General features: G+C 32.1%; 1 protein-coding gene, 1 non-coding gene and 1 pseudogene across 2 annotated transcripts; 2 read left to right on the plus strand and 1 right to left on the minus strand.

Annotated features, from left to right (window-relative positions):
* Nucleotides 1-6880: 6880 nt before the first annotated feature.
* On the minus strand, nucleotides 6881-17613 carry LOC125828377 (protein DETOXIFICATION 21-like). The gene is made up of 8 exons (XM_049507693.1): nucleotides 17595-17613; nucleotides 8660-9478; nucleotides 8489-8575; nucleotides 8358-8414; nucleotides 8038-8276; nucleotides 7828-7946; nucleotides 7657-7743; nucleotides 6881-7050 (listed from the first exon to the last, which is right to left on the minus strand). The coding sequence occupies exons 2-8, from the start codon at nucleotides 9454-9456 to the stop codon at nucleotides 6976-6978; spliced, it is 1461 nt and encodes a 486-aa protein (XP_049363650.1). The 5' UTR covers nucleotides 9457-9478; nucleotides 17595-17613; the 3' UTR covers nucleotides 6881-6975.
* On the plus strand, nucleotides 12752-12865 carry LOC125828405 (U6 spliceosomal RNA; annotated as a pseudogene).
* Nucleotides 17396-17499, plus strand: LOC125828406 (U6 spliceosomal RNA). The gene has a single exon (XR_007443047.1). It is a non-coding gene; the product is annotated as a U6 spliceosomal RNA (small nuclear RNA).
* Nucleotides 17614-23034: the final 5421 nt, after the last annotated feature.

The following is a 23034-nucleotide window of genomic DNA, read 5'->3' on the forward strand; positions in this document are numbered from 1 at the left end:
GACATATGCGGGGTCATTCTCTACATCAGTATCTTCGTCAATTAGCCGACGAGTTGGTGTTGTTGATTTGGACCTGCCCTTTGCGGCGACGACCAGAGCTTTCTTCGGAGCCATGGAACCTGTGGAGGCATAATTAGCACCAAAATAAACTAATAACATACTCGAAAAAATTTTAGAACCAAGAATGAACCAAAACAAATACTAAAAAAATATTTGGGCAGTAGCTGAACTGCTGACCCACGGTGGGTTCCTACGGTCCGTGGATGGATCCACGGTCTGTAGGTCCCCTCCGTAGATTAGAGTACCCAAAAGAGGGGCCTCTTATGTGAACCACGGATATGCAGAATGGTCCATAGATCGAACTACAGACCGTAGTCCACTTCCGTGGTTCCACACTTAGCATTTATTGGTTGTGTGCAGACCCACGGCCTTGATCTACGATCCGTAGATTGACCTACGGTCCGTATATGGGCTCTCGTGGGTCAAGTATGTGCCAGGTATCAGACATGCCTCCTGTTTAAACCATTTTTCGACAATTTCAATATTCAACCTAAGTCTAATCATGCATTTCAACACAATTTATGGTAGTTCGTCATCCCTAGGGTTTTGATTACTTAGTATTTACCTTTTATTGCATAAAAACTAGGAACCCTAAGTCGAAACTTTCATTTAGACCAACTTTTCACTGAGTTACTCGATTACTAAGACTACACAATCACATTCTATCGTCCCATGGGTGTTTCTAATAGTAGTTCAACAAGCAATTTCATATAAAGACAACTCAAGGTCAAGACCACTTCATGACTTCATGTATATAACAATGAATACCGAAATTCAAAGTTAAAGTGAAGTCATTACCTTACAAGTATTGGAAGTGGGTGATTGTGTTACGACAATGAACTCCTTAAACCTTTCGCTAGTCTTTCGACGTCGAACCCGGACAATGGAATCGTTTGGAAATGGAGGTGATGATTTGGGAAGGGAGATAAGGGAGATGGAAATATGGGGAAGTGAATGGGGAGTGATTTGTGGGATTTGGGGGATTAATGGAGGGATTTAGGAGATGAAGGGGTTTAAAATGGTTGGGAGGGAGTTTTGAATGTGGGGGATGAACGTGAAATGAAGGGGTTTTAAATTAAAAGTTGTCCGGGTTGGGTCGGGCAAACCCTAGGTTTGGACCCACGAAACCTCGTTGACCGGCCGTGGGACGCCATATTTCTGGAGAAGATATTCTTTTTCAGGAATGTGGTGACACTTTTACCTTCATTGTTAGAAAGCGCAATTGCTTCCACCCACTTCAAAACATAATCAACCGCAACAAGAATATACTTCATCCCATGTGAGCTCACAAATGGACCCATAAAATCAATGACCCATACATCAAATAACTCTATCACCAATATCGGATTCATAGGAAACTCTTGCCTATTTGAAATTCCTCCTTCTCTTTGGCAACGGTCACAAGACTTGGCGAAATAATGAGCATCTTGGTGGATGGTAGGCCAGTAATACCCACACTCCAAAATTTTATGCGCAATCTGAATACCACTATGATGTCCACCAACAGGCGATGAATGACACGCCTCTAGTATACTCAACGTCTCAACCTCCGGCACACATCGACGAATAATCCCATCAACACAACTACAGTACAAATAAAGCTCATCCCAAAAGAACTTATTCACATCATGCATAAACTTTTTCCTTTGGTGAAACGACAAATCCTATGGCACCAGATCACTTGCCAAGTAGTTAGCAAAGTCTGCGAACCAAGGGATCAGATCATGGCAAGCAGCCAATACATGTTCATCTGGAAAAACATCATTAATTTCAGCTAGCTTGAGCATAGCTTCTTCCTCCAATCTGGACAAGTGATCGGCAACCTTATTTTTTGTCCCCTTTCTATATTTCACCACAAAGTCGAACTCTTGCAGCAGCAATACCCATCTAATCAATCTCGGTTTTTCATCCTTCTTAGTCATCAAATACCTCAATGCAGAATGGTCAATATGCACTATGACCTTAGTACCAAGCAAGTAGGATCGAAATTTCTCAAATGCGAAAACCACCGCAAGAAGCTCCTGTTCAGTCATTGTATAGTTCTTTTGAGCCACATTTAGAGATTTACTGGCATAGTAAATAGGATGAAGAATCTTCTCTCACCTCTGTCCCAATACCACACCAAGCACCACTCCACTCGCATCACAATTACCTCAAACGGTTGCCCCCAATCCGGTGAAATAATGATAGGTGTGGAAACTAGCTTTTCTATCAACTGCCCAAATGCTCTCAGACAAGCATCATCAAACTCAAACCTACACTCCTTTTCGAGCAATTTGCACAATGGATGTGCAATTTTGGAGAAATCCTTAATAAACCTCCTATAGAAACCTACATGCCCAAGAAAACTTCTAACACTTTTAATAGAGATAGGTGGTGGAAGCTTTTCTATTACCTCGACTTTCGCTCTATCAACCTCAATACCCTTCTCAGAAATCCGATGACCCAGAACTATCCCCTCTTTCACCATGAAGTGGCACTTTTCCCAATTGAGCACAAGATTGCACTCTTCACACCGTTCCAATACTTCGACCAAATGGTCTAAACAACAATCAAAAGAGTCACCTACCACAGAGAAATCATCCATAAATACCTCAATAGTGTCCTCCACCATATATGAAAATATCGACATCATACAACGCTGAAAGGTCGCTGGAGCATTACACAACCCAAATGGCATTCGTTTAAAGGCGAAAGTCCCATAAGGGCAAGTGAAGGTGGTCTTCTCTTGGTCTTCCGGAGCTATAGAAATCTGATTGTAGCCCGAATAACCATCAAGAAAACAATAACAACCCTTACCCGCAAGTCGGTCCAACATCTGATCCATGAACGACATAGGGAAATGGTATTTTTCTGTCCAAGCATTTAATTTTTGGTAGTCCATGCAGACTCTCCATCTAGTCACGGGCCGCATCAGAACAAGCTCGTTTTTTCGCATTCGGAACCACAATCATCCCACCTTTCTTGGGCACACACTGAACAGGACAAACCCAACTACTATCTGCAATGGGATAAATAACCCCAGCATCCAACCACTTGATGATTTCCTTTTTCACTACCTCTTGCATAGGCGGATTTAGTCTTCTCTGATGCTCAATACTAGGCTTATGATCCGGCATAAGTTGGATTTTATGAGAACAAATGTCAGGAGAGATCCCAATAATGTCTACAATAGTCCACCAAATAGCCTGCTTGAACCTCTTCAACACGGAAACCAATGTCTCAACTTGTGTCACATTCAAATATGTGGCAATGATGACCAGTAAAGTACCATATTTCCCCAAGAATACATACCTCAAATGTGATGGTAGAGCCTTAAGCTCCAATTTTGGAGCCTCTTCAACAACGGTCTTGCGGGATGAGAGTCGTGATTCTTCATGTCTAACTCCAACCTTTTTGGTTTTGAACATAATTCGAACATATCAAGTGCAGCGACCAATTCATCATACTCTTCAATACCATCACCCTCAAAATTCATCATTACCGCTGCTAGTGCATCAACACCCAATCTCTCTTCAATAGGCACCTCATAACCACTCTCTACAATATGATTCACCACTGATACCGACTTGAGCTCACTACTCTGCTTCATGAATCTGCAAATGTTGAAAGTTACCTCTTCATTATTCAATCGAAACTTCATCTGCCCTTTATTCATATCGACCAAGGCGCGCCCAGTGGCAAGGAATGGTCTCCCAAGGATGATGGGAACCTCAAAATCAACCTCACAATCAAGTATCACAAAATCCTCCGGAAAGATAAAAGACTCCACTTTCACTAATACATCTTGGAGCACACCAATGGGCCTCTTCATAGTTCTATCGGCCATGAGCAATCACATCACAGTCAGTTTTAGATCTCCCGAACCCAACTTCTTGTAAATGGACAATGGCATCAGATTAATACTAGCACCCAAATCACACAGCGCCTTAGCAAAATGCAACAACCCGATGGTATATGGAATAGTGAAGGCACTTGGATCATTTTTTTCTGCACAAGGGCCTTGTAGCAATAGCACTACAATGTTGCAAGCTATAATCATCTTCAAAACTCACGGCCCGCTTCTTAGTCACCAAATCTTTCATAAACTTCGCATACATAAGCATTTTCTCCAAGGCTTCTATCAACGGAACATTGATGGAAAGTTGTTTCAACATACTAATAAACCTACAGTATTTCCCTTCTTCAGTCTTCTTCACCAACCTCTGTGGGAATAGAGGTGGAGGTCTAGGCATGGGAACAACTTTCTGGGTTATCTCCACTTCCTTCTCTGTAGCATTCTCGGACTCTCAAGTAACCTCGATCTCATCATCATCTTTACTTACCTCAACTTCAACCTCAGACGGTATGGGTGGATCAATGGCCTGCTTACCCCCTCGAGTAGTGACTGTCATACAATGCCCATCATTCTTCGAATTTTGGATAGTGTTGCTAGGAAGTGTGTCAGGCTGACGTGGATTGACTATAGTGGACAACTGATTCATCTGATTCTCAAGTTGTTTGATCGACATTGTATGGGCATCAACTTTTTGATCGATTCTAGACAAGTCGTTTCGCATCTCCTTCACATTTTCATCAGTCAAATCAAACCTCTTCATCATCTTCTGCATCATATCCTCAATCCGTGACATACTACCCCCAGCTTCCCTATTACCAGATTCCCAATTTTGAGGAGGAACATAAGGTCCAGGTCTATCGTTTATGTTGCCATAGTTGTTCCAGTTGTAGTTGTTGTCACGGTTGTAATTCCCATCCTGGACATATTGACCCTTTCAGTTGTAGTTGCCATAGTTCTGACCTTGGTTTCCTTGACCTTGGTGACAATTATCCGAATCGAAACCTTGGGCATTGGCTCGAAAATCCCCCGTCTGATTATTCACTGCATAAGTATCCACTTCATAGTAGCACTCCTCAACCGGTGGTGGATTTCTAGTCAAATAATTCACAACATTTACCTTTTCAGCACCTCCACTCACATGCTTCAACACCAACCCCAGTTCGGTCCTCATCTGAGCCATCTCTTCACGAATGTCATCAGTAGATTGGTTAGGTGTGGATTGGACTAAAAACGTGCTCCTCCCAGTGTCTGACTTTCTAGTGCTCCAAGCTTTGTTATTTTGGGATATTTTCTCCAATTTCTTAGCAATCTGCTCAAAGGTACACTCACCATATGAACCCCCAGGGATAGCATCAAGCACAACCTTGCTATTGTCATCCTAGCCTCTGTAGAAGTATTCCTTCAGCGACTCATCATCAATACGATGATTCAAAACACCTCTTATGAATGCAATGAACTCTTATGAATGCAATGAACCTAAAAGTAACTTTGATTGATGTTGTTTCGACAATTATTTTTACGAAAATCATGACTCTCACATCACCAAAACAAGTTTGGAATTATATGAAGAAAGAATATGCCGGATATGAAAGAATTTGAGGAATGAAGGTATTAAATTTAATGAGGAAATTCGAATTGCAGAGAATGAAAGAGTCGGAAACAGTCAAGGAATACTCTGACAGATTGTTTGGTATTGTCAACAAGGTAAAATTACTAGGCACTGAATTTAAGGATACAAGAATTGTTGAAAAAATTCTTATTACAGTTCCTGAAAGATATTAAGCATGTATAACTACCTTGAAAAACACAAGATCTGTCCAAAATTACCTTGGCAGAATTGTTAAATTCTTTGCAGGAACAAGAACAAAGGAGACTTATGAAGCGAAATGACATGGTTGAAGGAGAATTAGTAGTCAACCACAAAACACAAAGATTGTCAGCACTGTGGAAAAAATGGACATCCTCCATATAAATGTTGGAAAAGACTAGATGCACAGTGCAAGATCTGCAAACAACTTGGTCATGAAGTTGTGATTTGCAAAAGCAAATTTCAAAAAGATGAAACAGTTGCCCAAGTCACTACTAAAGAAAAAGAAGACCACTTATTTGTGGAAACTTATTTTTCAACCAAAAAACCTAATTTTTGGATGATTGATAGGGTTGTACAAACCACATGACATATTAAAGAATTTATTTTAAAGAGTTCATTCCTATGAAAATAAGAAAGTCAGAATTGAGGATGGTGATTATATTCCTGCAAAAGGAAAAAGATATGCTGCAATTAAAATAAATTCAGGTACAAAAATAATTTTAGATGTTCTTTATATGCCTGATATTGATAAAAGTTTGTTTAGTGTTGGTCAGTTAATAAAAAATGATTTTAAATTATTATTTGGAGACAAATATTGTCGGATCTTTGATTCCACTAAGCAAGAGATTTACAAGTTGAAATGAGAGGTAAGAGCTTCTCATTTAATCCAACAGAAGATGCACACAAGTTTTGCAAGACAAAAGATGAATTGTCAGATTTGTTCACAAGATCATAATCTACAATTCTTGATCTAAGGAGGAGTGTTGAGAATATGTCACAGGATATTGTAGAAATAAAACAGTTAGCTACTTTTAGGGTTTTAAGTTATATTATTAGAGTCCTATGTAACTTGAATTTAGGAGTTCGTTCTTTTTATTTGTTATTTAAATTTTACTGACAAGTTAATAATATATTTTTCTATTTTTAGTTAGGAATTATATCTATAAATGTAAGTCTCTGAATTATTAATAAAATAATTCCCTTTGATAATACTTCAAAAAAAATTCTCTCTAAGTCTTTCTCCATTATTTTCTTTGTTTCTTTATCAAAAAACCAACAAAGTTCATGAATAATTTATTATATTTTGATTAGATCAAATAAAATTTCTATGACAAGCCACTTCTTTTCAATTTTTAAACTTTTGCTGGAAATATCTGTAAGAGAAGGAGATATTAATACAATGAACCCTTACTCCACTTCTCATTTTGCATGAATATAAAATGATATGGCAACAAATACCATTAATCAAAAACAATAAATATCAACTTCAAGCATTTTGTGAATCACTATTAGGTTCTGCTTCTACAAAATACTTTTTCACTCTCTCCTGAGCAATTAATACCTGCAAGAGACATTTTGTTGAATAAAAAATAATTAGTACCCTTCGTTTCTATTAACATGTTGTCCTTACTAAAAATAAATATTTTTGTTGTTTCACAAAATCAACGCATAAATGATACTATTCTTCCTATTTTTCCTTTGAGAGTTGTTAGCCTTGAAAGTATGAATTTGACCAACATAGTAATTTTTTTTGGGTTTCCCACCCGATGTCTAGAGTCCACACTAAAGCCCCGACTAAATCTGGATCGCGCACTACAGGGCTCATTCGAGGTGACACTCCCAACATGATTTTTTTCATACCCGGGCTCGAACCTGATACATCTGGTTAAGGGTGAAGCAGTCTCACCGCTGCACCACAACCCATGTTGGTAAAAACTAAGTAATTTATTCATGTTCATTGGTGAAATTAATTAATCAAAATAAATTAATTTATGTTCATTTATTGAAAACTTGACTTCAATAGAACACTAAATAAACATACAAATGATAAAGTTATCTAGTTTTTTAAGGGACGTGAATCCTAAAATGGTGACAATTAAATAAGAACGGAGGGAGTATTTAGTAGGTAGCTTTAACATTAATTGAGTGTATTAAAATGAAGAAATACCTGTTTGTCCCAATCAGTTTTGAGAGTGATGACAAGTAGCACAATAGTTTGTGCCAATACACCAAACAACATTCCAATCCAAACACCCTAAAATGATATTAAGAGGGCAAATAACCCTCAGTCAAAAGTAGAAAACCATAAAAAAAAAGTAGACAAAAATGAGCAACTTACTCTAACTTGCAGTTTGAAAACATAACCAAGTACAACTCCAACTGGAATGCCAACCAAGTAGTAACATCCAATGTTAACATATGCTACTATACTCTGCCATCCAGCTCCAACAGCTACACCTATAGCAAGTTGTGACATCAAATCATGAGAATTACCTATGTTTACATTTTCATATTATATAGAATTAAGTCTATGAACCAAACAAGTTACCAGAGAGAACTGGTTGAACACTGTTTAAAAGTATAGAAAATGATAATAGAGGAGATAAGTGGTCAACTTCTTCAGCCACATCTTCACTTTCAGTAAATATATAGGCCAGGCGTCCACGCAAGAAAAGGAAGAACAGAAACAGGATGAAGCCAATAACAAATGAGGTTATCACTATTGTCAAGATTGAAAACCTTGCTGCTTTCGCACTCCCTCTTCCCAGCTCGTTTGATACACGTACACTAAAAAATAGTTTTGTGAACATGAATGACAATGAGAAAAACAATAATCTAAAGAAGTCGAGAGGTGGTTATGAATAGTACCATACTGCAGCTAAGAAACCAAGTGAAATCATCATTTCCCAACCATTGATGTTAAGACTGAGAAAGTGAATAAGATGAGTGATGTAAAATGTAAAATGTAATGAAATTAGAGAGGTGGAGTAGTTAGCTACCATATAGAAAGAGCATCAATCTGAACCATAGCATTTTTGAGGTTTCCTGTAAGAAGAATGAGTATAGTGTTGTACCATAGTTCAAGGCTGTCAAAAGAATAATTTTCATCAAATCAAAACAACGTAACTAGTCAACGACATGGAATGGAATCGAGTGAAATCTCATCTCACCAGAGCATGGCACCTGAAGAGAAAGAAAGCTTGATAACAGGCCAGAGATCCTTAAAGGCCAAAGATGTAAATCCCTTCCATGTTTCTTTACAACCTCCAGAAGTCACATATATCAACTGACCAATATTAGGAAGCCAATATGCCAAGAGTGTAGACGTCATGGCACCAGTCATTCCAAACTTGAACTTGACCGTTAAAAGCCAAGAGAGGAAGATATGAATCACAAGAGTACATGCTGCTAAGTAAGTAATAATCATGTTCTTACTTTGTGCTTGTAAGAACATTTGACATGTATATGATGCAATGAAGGAATAAATCACCGGTATTAACCATAACGAAATAACTCCTGCCTCTTCCGCTATAGCTTCTTCCTGGCCTAAAGCTTTTAAAATAGGAGTTGTGAAAATAAAGATTGGTAAAAGCAGAGTTCCTGTTACAGTCAAGACAATCCAAGATCTTTGAAGATATATGCCTAACATGTGATACTGTTTAGCACCATATGCTTGTCCACAAAGTGTTTCCAATCCACTTGCCATTCCTAACAGAATGCCATTTCCAAATCTGAGGAGGACAGTGATGACAAGGGCGTAGGCTGCAAGTTCGATAGAACCAATATGACCGATGAATGCCTGGCTAATGACATTTACTCCAAACGTCGAGAATCTAGTAAAAATGGCAGGAGCAGCTATCACCCACATTTTCTTCCACTCCGCCAATATCTTCTCCTTAATCTTCACTTTATTTTCTTCCACTTGCACTTTACTCAACAGCTTCTCACTAATATCATCACCTTCCATTTTTAATTCGTACGATCAACCTCTGCAACATGTATATATCAGACTAATTAGCCCAACGCACCATATTTTGCTCTCAATTCAAACCTCCAAATAAAGTGTTTGGACAACTCTTTTACATACGAAAACATCCTTACAAGGATGACACAAACTAATGTATGAATTCTTTGAAATTTGTACTCATACAAAATCAGGATTATTTTGTCTACACTCAACTTTGTTGCATACTCCCTCTTTCAATTTTGTGGTTTGATTCACCAAACTAATTTATGTGCAGTGTGAATTTGGACATTCAATCTTTAATCTTCTAAAATTAACGTCTTGATATTTAGAAACTACGTAAGAAGTATTATATGTCAAAATAGTTAACAATTCAAAATATTTAGAAAGTATATAGAGAAATTCATGATCAAAGAAAAAATATACTCTATTTGTTTCATATTAATTATGTTGACAGTGGCGTAGCCACATGGTGGTCAGGGTGTCCAATTTGTCGAAAAAAATACCGTATATACAAGTAAAATGATACATGAAATGATTAAATAACATATTTTGGACACCCTTAACACAACAAGTTATTGTAGCCTAGTGGTTTCACCTCCTTGGAATGAGGTAGTGCTCATGTGTTTGAATCTCACTAGTTTTACTTCTTGAAAATAGTTTTTATTGTGCTATTTCTAGACACCATTTGGGGAATTCCTGACTCTGCCACTGTATGTTGACATGGCACAACCCTTAACAAAGCTTTTATTACGAGTGTAGTTTACTAAATAAACTTTATTAGTTATATTATAGAACTCTAAAATTGACTATTACGATTTTATATAATATTTAACACTAAGGATAGAGAAAAAACAATATAATAAAACTTTTTTGATTTTCTAAACTAAACAAATCAAATGAAACAACTTTGTTTCTATTGAGGTCAAATAATATGAAACAAAGGAAGAAAAGAGTAATTAACACACATAAAAAAGAGTACAATTTTTATTTTTATTTTTAAAAAGTAAGTGAATCTATTAAATACGAACCACTGAACTTAGGAGTCGTTTGATAATGGTTAGACTTATGCAATTTTAATAATATAGGGATTAGTTATGAGGAAATTTATGTATACATACATTAGTTATGCGTGTTTCTCAATTGTCAATCACAACTCGTATTAATTTTAGAAAAATTATGGAACTAGTCAAAATTAGCAACTTATTTATGGAAAATAGCTATAGTTTTAAAATATTATATATATAAAGAAAACCAATATGTTGTTTTTATAGCAAACTGTTATCCTCTCTTCCTTGCTTCTCCTCCCTCTCTCTTGTTCTCTCCTCTCTCGCGCCCTATCTCTCTCTCTCTCTCTACCCTTCCCCTCTCTCCCTTGCCTCTCCTCCCTCTCTCTTGCTCTCTCCTCTCTCTCACCCCTTCTCTCTCATGTTAATAAGAAGAAATAATTCATTCAAATATACTATGTATCAATTGTATTAAATAAAAACTAGGTGAGAGTTTTGTATTTTTATTTCAATTGTATTCGAAAAACTGTATTTTATATTTTTGTATCAATTGTATTTGTATTTGTATGAATGCAATATGCATTCATCCTCTCAGTCAAATGTATTTGTATCTAATCAAAGAGAGGATGAATACAGTTGTATTCGTTGTATTTCGAATACAATTGATACAAAATAAATAAAGAATACAATGCAGAATAAATACAAAATATAATTTGTTGCATTTCGAATACAATTGATACAAAGTACAATGCAAAATAAATACAAAATGCAATCTTCTTTCCTCCCTCTCTCCTCTAATATGTATTCATTTTGATACAAATCAGTTTGTATTTGTATTTTTTTTCTCCAAAATTAGGGGAAAAAATACACTCTCCTCTTTCTCCTAGATCTCGCTCGCCTCTCTCCTCCCTCCTCTAATATTTTTCTATTATTCGTAATTAAGCAAATTATAGCTATAGAGTATCTAATGTTTGCTATTTTTGAAAGCTTCCCTTAATTTTATATATGAATAACTTATTTCCTAATAAGTTATAAAAAAATTAATACATGAATAACTTGTGTTTTTTCAGCTACCAAAAGGGAATTATCCTTGGTTAACGAGGGAGTTGAGATTACCTTGGCTCAATTATATCTCTATTATATTAACTAGGTTAAAAATATCATTATTTCATACAGAATTTAACGGAGAGCATATTTAGACCTATACACATACATCAAAGGCATATTTAGTTCCTAACTGCAATTATGCAACAATTTGTGAAGTATTTATGAAGCAACTTGGTATTGTAGTGAATTTTTTCACCAATTTAAGACATGATACACACATTTTAAGCCATTTTAAAGCAATCTAACGAGTTATTTTATACAATTTAAATTATAAGTTATAGATACAACAATCATAATATATCATAACATAATAATTCATCACTACACTTTAAACACCAAAATACCTTAACATTCCATAAAATCAGAAAATGACATCAAATAAAAAATACAGTTACATTGCATTAAAATAACATAATTAAACCCCTTGCTTCAAATCACGTCTTTACATTCCACCAAACCACGTAATGTCATTATATTCCATCAATTCCGAACATGTAATTAATCTTTTTTAATTAAGGACAGTTTTTCCTTAACTTTTAATTAAGGTTGATTAGACAGGTTTTTCTTAATTTTGTAAAAGGATTATTTTGAAAAAAATATTATATGAAATACTGTGCAATATTAATGTCATATAAGTTTGATCAATCAGTTGACAAAGTATGATGACTAGGAGTTTCAGACTGATAAACGGTGTCAAGTACAGAAATCTCTTCGGTCATTCTACCTTTATATTATTTTAGTTATTGTATTTTTATTTTGAACTTATAAATTTGTAAAAAAAAAAAAAATCCTTCATAAAGAAAAAGAGATTAATAGTCAATCTGAAATCCTAGACTATGATACATAAGTTACGCTCAAAGAAAATATATAGTAGGAGTGATAATTATCCCAATATTAAATTTATGCGATCCTATTTAATTTGATGATATCTTTTAACCACTCATAAATAAAAAAAATAAAAAATGAAATGTTTTCTAAAAAAAATAAATAAATAAATATATATATATATATATATATATATAGGGAGGTAAGATTTGGATAAGATTAGAAGAGAAATGTGTGATGTTATGAAAAATGGAAGAAAACAAATTAGAAAAAAAAAGAAAGGAGAGATATAAAGTTGAGATAGCACGTGGATTGTTTACTAACACAGATCTAACAAAAATCAAAGTTTTCTTATTTCTTTTTTCATCTCCTCCTCCCAAACATTCCGATAGAATCGAAACGATACAGAGAAAAATTAGCGTGGCTTCTGTGCAAGAATGATAAGCATAAATCGATAAATAAGTTTAATTTTATTAAAAACAATACATATATATAAATGATGGTAAACCTAAAAGTATGTAATTCATGGAAACAAACAAACATGATGAATGAGAAAAGGTAATTAAGAGAAGAAAGAAGAAGAAGAGAAAAGCTACAGTACTTACGGTAATTTAGGAGAGTTTTTCCGTTTCTCAACTTTTTCCAACTTAGCTTCTTTCCTAAACGATGAAAGTCATACAAAGCATGTTTGTTATAATATAATATACTGTATGTTTTAACACACAAATTTGATAACGATGTGTTGGTATCAATAAATTCGACAAAAAAATATTACTCTCTCCGTTCACTTTTATTTATCAAAATTTAATTTGATACATCTTTTAAGAAAATAATTAATGATATAGATATTTTACTAAATTATTTCCTATCAAATGTTGTCTTAGAAATTGATTTGGAAAAATAAGTATTTAATGTTGAGGGTAAAATATGAAAAAATATTATTGTATTTTCTTGATATGTCAAAAATGACAAAGTAAAAATAAAAATTTATTTTAAAAAAAAGTGACAAGTAAAATTGAACGGAAAGTGTGTCCAAGAATGTAAGTTGGGACGAATATATCAAATGGTATTTGGCTTTCTATTTTCGTTCTTCCACTCCGTCAATATCTTCTCCTTAATCTTCACTTCATTCTCTTCCACTTGCACTTTACTCAACAGCTTCTCACTAATATCATCACCTTCCATTTTTAATTCGTACGATCAACCTCTGCAACAATGTATATATCAGACTAATTAGCCCAACACGCCATATTTTGCTCTCAATAAATAAAGTGTTTGGACAACTCTTTTCCATGTGAAAACATCCTTACAAGGATGACACAAACTAATGTATGAATTCTTTGAAATTTGTACTCATGCTAATTACTTAAACAAAATCAGGATTATTTTGCCTAATCTGTCAACTTTCTTTAGGAAGGAGGATGGCAATGGGGCGGGGCGGAGTGGATTTAAGGTTATGTAGGGCGGATTTAGGGTTATGCAGGTCGGGTTGAAATGGTTTTTAAAAAAATTAATGCGAGACTGGACGGATTGCGGATCTATGCAATTTTGTGTCGGTTCAAACTTAATTTTAACTTTTTACATGTTATAAAAGTGATAAAGTATTATCTATTGAGACAGTTCTTTTAAAGTTACTAAAATATTCAAGATAATAAATGGAAGTAGTTCAATCAAAACTAATATAATTTCTTACATGCTTCCTAATTGACCTATAAAAAAATAAAATTTTAAGTCATTATCTATTAAATTAATACAATTTAATGAAAAAATGAATTTATTGTTATAAATTTTATTTTTAGTATCAAACTTAACTACAAAAGGAAAACATTAAAAAAATTATGCAGGTGGATTACAATTTTTATGTTTTTTTAAAAAAATTTAAGTGAATCTATTGAATACGAACCACTGCACATAGGGGTCGTTTGATAGTTGATTAGACTTATGCAATTATTAATAATATAGAGATTAGTTATGAGGGAATTTATGTATACATATTTTAGTTGCGTGTTTCTCAATTGTCAACCTAAACTAGTATTCATTTTATGAAAATTATGAAACTAGTCAACATTAGCAACTTATTTATGAAACGGCTATAATTTAAAAAGATTATAAAAAAGAGCAATATATTATTTTTATAGCAAACTGTTCCCTTCTCTCCCTTGCATCTCCTCCCTCTCTCTTGCCCCTCCTCCCTCTCTCTTGCCTCTCCTCTCTCTCACCCACCCCCGCCTCTCTCTCTTTGTGTTTCTCTCTCTCATGCCAATAAGAAGAAATTTATTCAAATGTATTACATATCAATTATATTCAATTAAATATAGGTAAGAGTTTTGTATTTTTATTTCAATTGTATTCAAAAACCACATGTTTTGTATTTTTGTATCATTTGTATTTGTATGAATACAATATGCATTCATCATCTTCGTCAAATGTATTTGTATATAATCAAACAGAGGATAAATACAGTCGTATTCGTTCTATTTAGAATATAATTGATACAAAAATAAATACAGAAACAATGCAAAATAAATACATAATACAATGCAAAAAAAATATAAAATACAATTTTTTCTCCCCCCTCTCTCAATCTCACTCGTCTCTCTCTTCCTAATATGTATTCATTTTGATACAAATCACTTTAAATTTGTATTTTTATCCTCCAAAATTTGGGAGAAAAAATATACTCTCCTCTCTCTCTCATATCTCGCTCGCTTTTCTCCTCCCTCCTCCCCTAACATTTTGCTATTATTCGTAGTTAAGCAAACTATTGTTATAGAGTGTCAAATGTTTGCTATTTTTGAAAGTCTCCCTTCATCCTATATATGAATAACTTATTTCCTAATAAATTATACGGAAGAAAATTAATACATGAATAACTTGCATTTTTTTTTTAGCTACCAAAGGGAATTATCCTTGGTTATGAGGGAGTGGACATTATCTTGGATGCTTCATTACTGCCGAACTAACAACTTGTGTTCGGTTTCCCAACTCAAATATTTTATATATTTAATGGATTTCGAAGTACAAATACGAGGATTAAAAAATAAAAATAAAAAGCGTTATTGGTTACTCAGCAACACACACCCATTAGGCCATTATTATGGTTCTGCCCCTCTATTTGAAAATGGTCAAAATGTCTAATATTTATCGTTCTATAATAATTTGGTTCAATTATATCTCTATTATATTAATTAACTAGGCTAAAAATATCATCCTTTCGTACAGAACTTAACGGATAGCATATTTAGACCCATACGCATACATTTAAGGCATATTTAGTTCCTAACTGCAATTACGCATACATTTTTTTCACTAATTTAAGAAATCAAATACACACATTTTAAGCCATTTTAAAGCAATTTAACATATTATTTTGTACAATTAAATTATAAGCTATAGATACAACAATCATAATATAAATAATTCATCACTACACTTTAAACACCAAAATGCCTTAGCATTCCATAAAATCAGCAAATGACATCAAATAAATAAAAAATACAGTTACATTGCATTAAAATAACATAATTTAAAAAATCACGTCTTTACATCCCACCAAACCACGTAATGTCATTAATCTTTTTAATTAAGGACAGTTTTTACTTAACATTTAATTAAGGATGATTAGACAATTTTTTCTTGATTTTTAATTAAGGATGATTAGACAGTTTTTTCTTTTTTTTTAAAAAAAAAAATTATATGAAATATTGTGTAATATTAATGTCATATAAGTTCGATCAATAGTAAGATGAATTTATTCAATTGACAAAGTGATGAGCAGAGTCTCAAACTGATAAACGGTGTCAAGTATAGAAGTCTCCTGGAGCTAGGTCTGCCTTTATACTTTTTTTAGTTATTGTATTTTTACTTAGAACTTTTAATTTTTTTTAAAAATCCTTTTAAATTTTGAAGAAGTTTTTCTAAAATCCGCCTCCGTTTCTTTTCATGACAGATGAAAAACGTCTCAACCCAAATTCACACATATCGTTGAAATAAAATTTGCACTAATAAATCCTTTTACCAAAACTCCTTCATAAAGAAAAAAAAGATCAATAGTCAAAAATAAAATAAGCTATTTGGTTATAATATACAAATGCGATCTAACAATCTAAAATACTGGATTATGATATATTAGTTACACTTCAAATTAATATATAGTACTAATAATTATCCCACCATTTAATTTATGTTATCCGATGATATTAAAAAAAAAAAAATATATATATATATATATATATATATATATATATATATAAAAGGGAGGTATGATTTGGATAAGACTAGAAGAGAAATGTGTGACGTTATGAGAAAGGGAAACAAATTAGAAAAAAAGGGAGAGATAGCACTAGGGGTGTGCAAAAACCAATTTAACCAATAAACCGAACCGAAAAAAACACTATTGGTTTATTGATATTGGGTTATTGGGCTAACGGTTTTTAAACGGTTTTGCAAATTTTTTTATTGGGTTATTGGTTCGGTTTCCGGTTTTTTAATTTTTGTTAATGGTTAAACCGATAACCCAATAAGACTATACTAAATTTACTAGTCTTATTGTTAATGGTTAAACGATTGTTACTTTCACACTTTTTGTTAATGGTTAAACGATTGTTACTTTCACATTTTTTCCTTTGAATGTGTCTAGTGTCTAAACTTGCAAGAAAAATGATTGTTACTTTTATGATTATTACTTTCATGCCAAATGCTGGAAAAATCATATGGTTTATTTGAAAATTTTCTTATCGTGTATATAATATATATGAGTATTTTCTTATTGGTTAAACCGAAAACCGAACCGTTAAGTACCATAAACCGATTAACCAAAAACCGATAAGAAATATGTTATTGGTTTGGTTATCGGTTTGAAGTATTTACAAACCGAAAACCAATAAACCGAACCAATAACACCTAAAACCGAACCGAACCGACCGATGCGCACCCCTAGATAGCACACGTGGATTGTTTACTTACACAGATCTAAGTAACAAAAATCAAAGTTTTCTTATTTCATTTTCCTCCCAAACATTCCGATAAAATTGAAATGATACAGAAAAATTAGCGTGGCTTCTGTGCAAGAATAAATCGAGAAACAAGTGTAGTTTTAATTTTTATTAAAAATTAACAATACATATATAAATGATGGAAACAAACAAACATGATGAATGAGAAAAAGGTAATTAAGAGAAGAAGAAAAGCTACAGTACTTACGGTTAATTTAGGAGAGCTTTCTCTTTCTTAACCTTTTTTCCACCTTCTGCCTAAAATGTTTCTCAAAGCATTTATTTTAACACACTAATTTGACAAGGGTATCAATAAATTCAATTTTTAAGAAAATAAGTTTCTTAAAATAACGAAAATGACTTTCATAATAAAAAAAAAATAAAAACTCACTTTCATTGATAACAATTCAAAATATTCTTTTAAAAAAAAAAAAAAAGTTTCAGGAAATTATGATGAAATTTACCTGCATGCCCAAGAATGTTAGGTGGGGACGAATATATATCAAATGGTATTTGGCTTTCTATTTTCGTTTTTTATTTTATTTTATGTTTATATTATATTATACCATTCTAGATTATCTGTTTCTACTCAAAATTAACAAGCTACGTCAGTTTTTAATTTCCAAAGATAGTATTATAAAAAATATAAAGGATATCAACCAGGGGCGTACCTAGCTTTATCAAAAAATTACGTTATATATATATATATATATATGTCAAATTTTATATTTAAATTGTATATATTTAAAGTTGGACATTTTTAACAAAAGTTATGTCTTTGGCGTAGTGGCAATAGATGTCTATTTTAGTGAAGGAGTTTTGGATTCGAACCCCAAATAGCACAATATTTATTATTTTATTTTGACAATCACAAACTATTATTCTCACACATCCTTAATTAAATTTCTAGCTATGCCACTATATCAACAAGCCAAGATCATTATTCTTGGACACCCTTAATTAAATAGTCCATTCTTTATTATATATTTCCCACTTCAATTTATTTGACCTATATTTTTTAATTCATTAAAAAAATTGTTTACAAACAGTTTAATTTCAACTTTCTCTTTATAACTTTTTAATTTCAATTTTCTAACTTTGATATATTTGATATATCTTTAATTTAAGATAATAAAATTCAAAAAATTTATTTATTTATTAAAATAATATGTCAAATAAAATTAAAACAAAAAAGTTTTTTTGTGCAATCATCGTATCTCTCCATTCCTGGTAAGACTAAGCTATAGTGCTAGAAATAATAATAATTGATAATCTTAAATTGAGTTAGGTCTAAATGGAGCAACGAAAAATAAAAATTCACGAGAAATTTTTACCTTCTACCTCAATTTAGATGACTCATCTTTTTTTTAATCAGTTCAAAAAAGAATAACACTTTTTTATATTAATTATTAATTAACAACTTAATATTAAAATATTTATTTTACCTTTAATAAAAAAAACTATAATAACACAAATATCTATCATTTACTTTAGACCACAAATTTCAAAAAAATTCTTTATTTTTTAAATCTTATATCAAATCAAACTAACTTATATAAAATAAAACGGAACACTATTTGTCATTTGAACTTTTCTTTGTTCTTGTAATCATTTCCAACACGTATATATATGAAAGAAGCTTTAAAATAACATTCTGCTCCACAATTAATTTTTCCTCAGTAGCTGGCGCGACAGCTCCTCGATCCTCAGCTACAACCCACAAAAAATGGATAATGCTAAATGACTAGAAAATTTGGTCAAAATTTATTCAAAAATTTAAAAAAGTCATAATATTTTTTTTTTTTGAAAATAAACTGATCTTTTTTTCTTTTTTAGTTAAAAGATATTAAACTTAAAAGGATAAAAATATTTTAAAAGATAAAATAACATAAATAAAATTCCATTCTGATTAAATTTTGGCCAAAAGAATTTTTCCAAAAAGCAAATAGTACATATAAATTATTGGAGATATTTATTATGGTGGACCCATCTATAAAGGGTTGCAAATAATTAGTTCGTTCTTGACAATTGACATGAGTAGTATGCAAATTCGGATATTCTCGAGGCATCAATGTCCTCCGTATATTAGGTGGTGAAATTTTTTTAAAAAATTTGTATGCAAAACATATTTTTTAGGACTTTAACATTATATTTATAAATTAAATTTATTATTTCATGCTTATTATTAGAGCCGTCAAAACGGGCATAGTCCATGGGACTGGCCCAACCCAATCCGTTATTGGGATAGGGTTAGGATAAGATTTTTCAAACCCATTTAAAACTAGGGCTTATAAGCTCCACCCATATAAACCCTTGGCTCTTGAGGCTTGATCAAGGACGGGCCGGGATCGATCCATGGACCAAAACTTTTTATTTAAGGATAACTTACAATAATCTCACTAGTACATAATCTAGTTATTTAAATACACGTTATGTTGTAATATTATGAATCTTACCAGATTTTGGTACGTTCAAATACATGTATATCGGAATATATAGACTCAAAATTAGGTTAATTTGTTCTAGAGACACTCTTTCCAAGTATATCCGCATGTATCTAAGATACATAGACAAATCTCGCGCCCTCACTTCCCTCACATATTGCTTGCACTCTCTTATCTCGCTCGCGTATTTGGTATGCGAGATACATGCTAATTACACCAGATTTTTTGCTAGTATTATTGAAACAACACAATTGTTTGTCATATTTGATTTGAAAATCTTCTCATTTTCTTGATGTTATAGAATTATAAGTTTGAAAAGAAAAAAAATGAAAAAAGAAGGGCTAGCCTGCCTCAGCCCTCGGCCATTCTAGGGTTGGGTTGGGTTGAGCATTTTTAGGCCCTTCCAAATGAAGGGCCGCCCCGCCCTAGCCCTTCAAATTCCTTGGCCAGCGAGACTTGGGCCGGGTGGGGCTGGGTCAGCCCTTTTTGACAGCTCTACTTATTATCATGGGCGGATCAATGAAGGCTTGTCGGGTGTCACGCCACCCACAAGCTTCGACGAAAACTCTCTCTCTCTATATATATATATGTATATAACAAACATATAAATAATAAATGTGCCACTCAGTGAAACAAAGCACTAAATAGTGCCAGTGGCGAAGGGACATATGCTGACTGGATTTTGCGGGATCGAATCTTGTGTTGATTGCTGAATATTTGAACCGATTTTATATCCAATAGTTAACGTATTCATCCTAATCAACTCACATTCCTTCCATCTCACACGATTTTTTCCATTAAACAACAAAATTACGAATAAAAAAAAAGGCACAAAAAGGTTTGTAACTACCATTTATGTCATGTATTTGATTTTTCCGTAGGTTTCAATTTAGTCTTCTAATTTTTTCGATTAGTTTTATTAAATTAAGATAAAACTTCATTGATTTAAGATTTACTTAATATATTTTCATAACTAATTATTCTCCAAACAAAAAGATTGTTAATATTCTTTTATTATTATTTTTTCCAATGTTACAACGAAGCCAAACTTGCAAACCATGAAACATTGGGTGGAAGCATTTAATCATGTTTATTTTTGTAGGGAGAGGTGGTTGCATGAGGAAAGTGACGTTCTGATGAATAGTACTTGAACATCACAGGCACAATACACTATTATTAATCTACTAAAAATAGCACAATACACAATTATTAATCTACAAAAAATAGCACAATACACTATTATTAATCTACTAAAAATAGACCTCATCTATTATGAATTTCTTCGTTATTGTTTTTACGAAGATATACGTACTAGAACTGATACAGCCCAAAATTCAGATACACAAGCCGAGCAAGATGGTGTTTCAAATATTTATGTAAAAAAAATGTAAGATTTATGCATAATTCGCAGTATACTTTATGTATCTATCTTACAATCTCAAAAAATTTAAATTTTGTGTGATATCAGATATCATGGCATATACATGATATCTGATATAGCTATTTTTCATTTTTTTTTTGTATCTAATATATAGCAATGTTATTTATCAGATACATGTATATCTAAGAAGTATCGGTATTTGTGTTATATCATATACAAGGGGATGTATTCAATAATTAATCAAAGAAATTCATGTATATTAATCAGAATTACTTACATAACATGTATCTGACCTAATATTAACAACAACGTATGTGTCATACTTATTAGTTTAATGTATCTTAATTATCTCATATACAATTTAAATGAATATGTTAAACAGTGTATCTAACACAGCTACACCAAACTATATCTGATATAATAGAAAATTTGTAGCTGAACTACCTTATATCATAATCTATCTTAAACAAGTTAGTAAATGTACTTGGATTAGTTAGGCAGTGCATCTATAATAGTTTCGTATTATGTATCTGAACTACAATCAACTATGCATCTTGATTTAGATAATATTAGAAATAAATGTTGTGACATATCTCATAATAAAATAATGATAGTGACCATTGTTGAACAAAAAAGGTCGAAATTATTCAAGAAGAAGAAGTGTAAAATTTGGTGAATCTCCAAAAAAATAGAAGAATTTTAATTATTTTTAGAAATTGGGATATGCCAGAATATTTCATAATTGTTACAAGCGTGAATTCCTCCTTAATTTATGGCTATCAATTACAATCCTTAAATAGATAAGCTTAATGATATGTATCTGACTAACATGCATCCCAAATACATGTATCTAGACACAATAGATACATGTATCCACAGTGAAAAATATTTTGATCCTAAATGAAACATAAATAATATTATTATATTATAGAAGAGTCTAGGAATGACTACCAGTGGTCCAATAAGATCACTACTAATGTCCAATATATTTATAAAATATATAAGTTGCCCCACCACCTTCCACTTAAATACTACATATTATATATTATTAATTACTATACTATAAATCACAACTAATATCCAATATATTTATCAAACTATATAAGTGGGCCCCACCACCTTCCACTTAAATACTACATATTATATATTAATTACTATACTATAAATGACTTAAATACTCCATATTATCTATTACAATAATTAACAATTATTTGACACTTTAAATTCTATCAATGCCATATAAATTAGGATAAAAAACCTAACATATAATATTTAAATATATTTAAAAATAATATAAGTAATACTATACATTACAATAATTAACAGCATAATTATTTAAAACTTATATAAAAAATTTAATTGACTCTCTAAATTCTATTGGTACCACATAAAATGGATTATATAATAAACATATATTGTTTGAAATTGACGAAAAAGAAACAATAAATTACAATAATTAATAAAAAAAAATAGTCCACTCCAAAAACCTATCAATTAACAACATATATTGTTTGAAATTGACGAAAAAGAAACTATAAATTACAATAATTAACAAAATAAATCTCTCGACTCCAACAAATCTATCAATTAATGCCACATAAATTGGGACATGGCAAATAACATATATTATTAAAAAATTAGGTTCAAAATGTACTAAAAAATACAATAATTAACAACTTAATATATTAAAGAGACATATAAAAAAGGGTTAATATTTGAAATTCTGCATCTGCCACATAAATTAGAACAAAGAGAGTAATAAATATTATTTTCAAAATTATGTTAAAAAAAAGTACTACAAATCACAATAGCTAACAATTTAA

The sequence above is a fragment of the Solanum verrucosum genome, unplaced genomic scaffold, assembly GCF_900185275.1.
Source record: "Solanum verrucosum unplaced genomic scaffold, falcon-dt-bn FXZP01000048.1, whole genome shotgun sequence".
NCBI classification, from domain to species: Eukaryota; Viridiplantae; Streptophyta; class Magnoliopsida; order Solanales; family Solanaceae; genus Solanum; species Solanum verrucosum.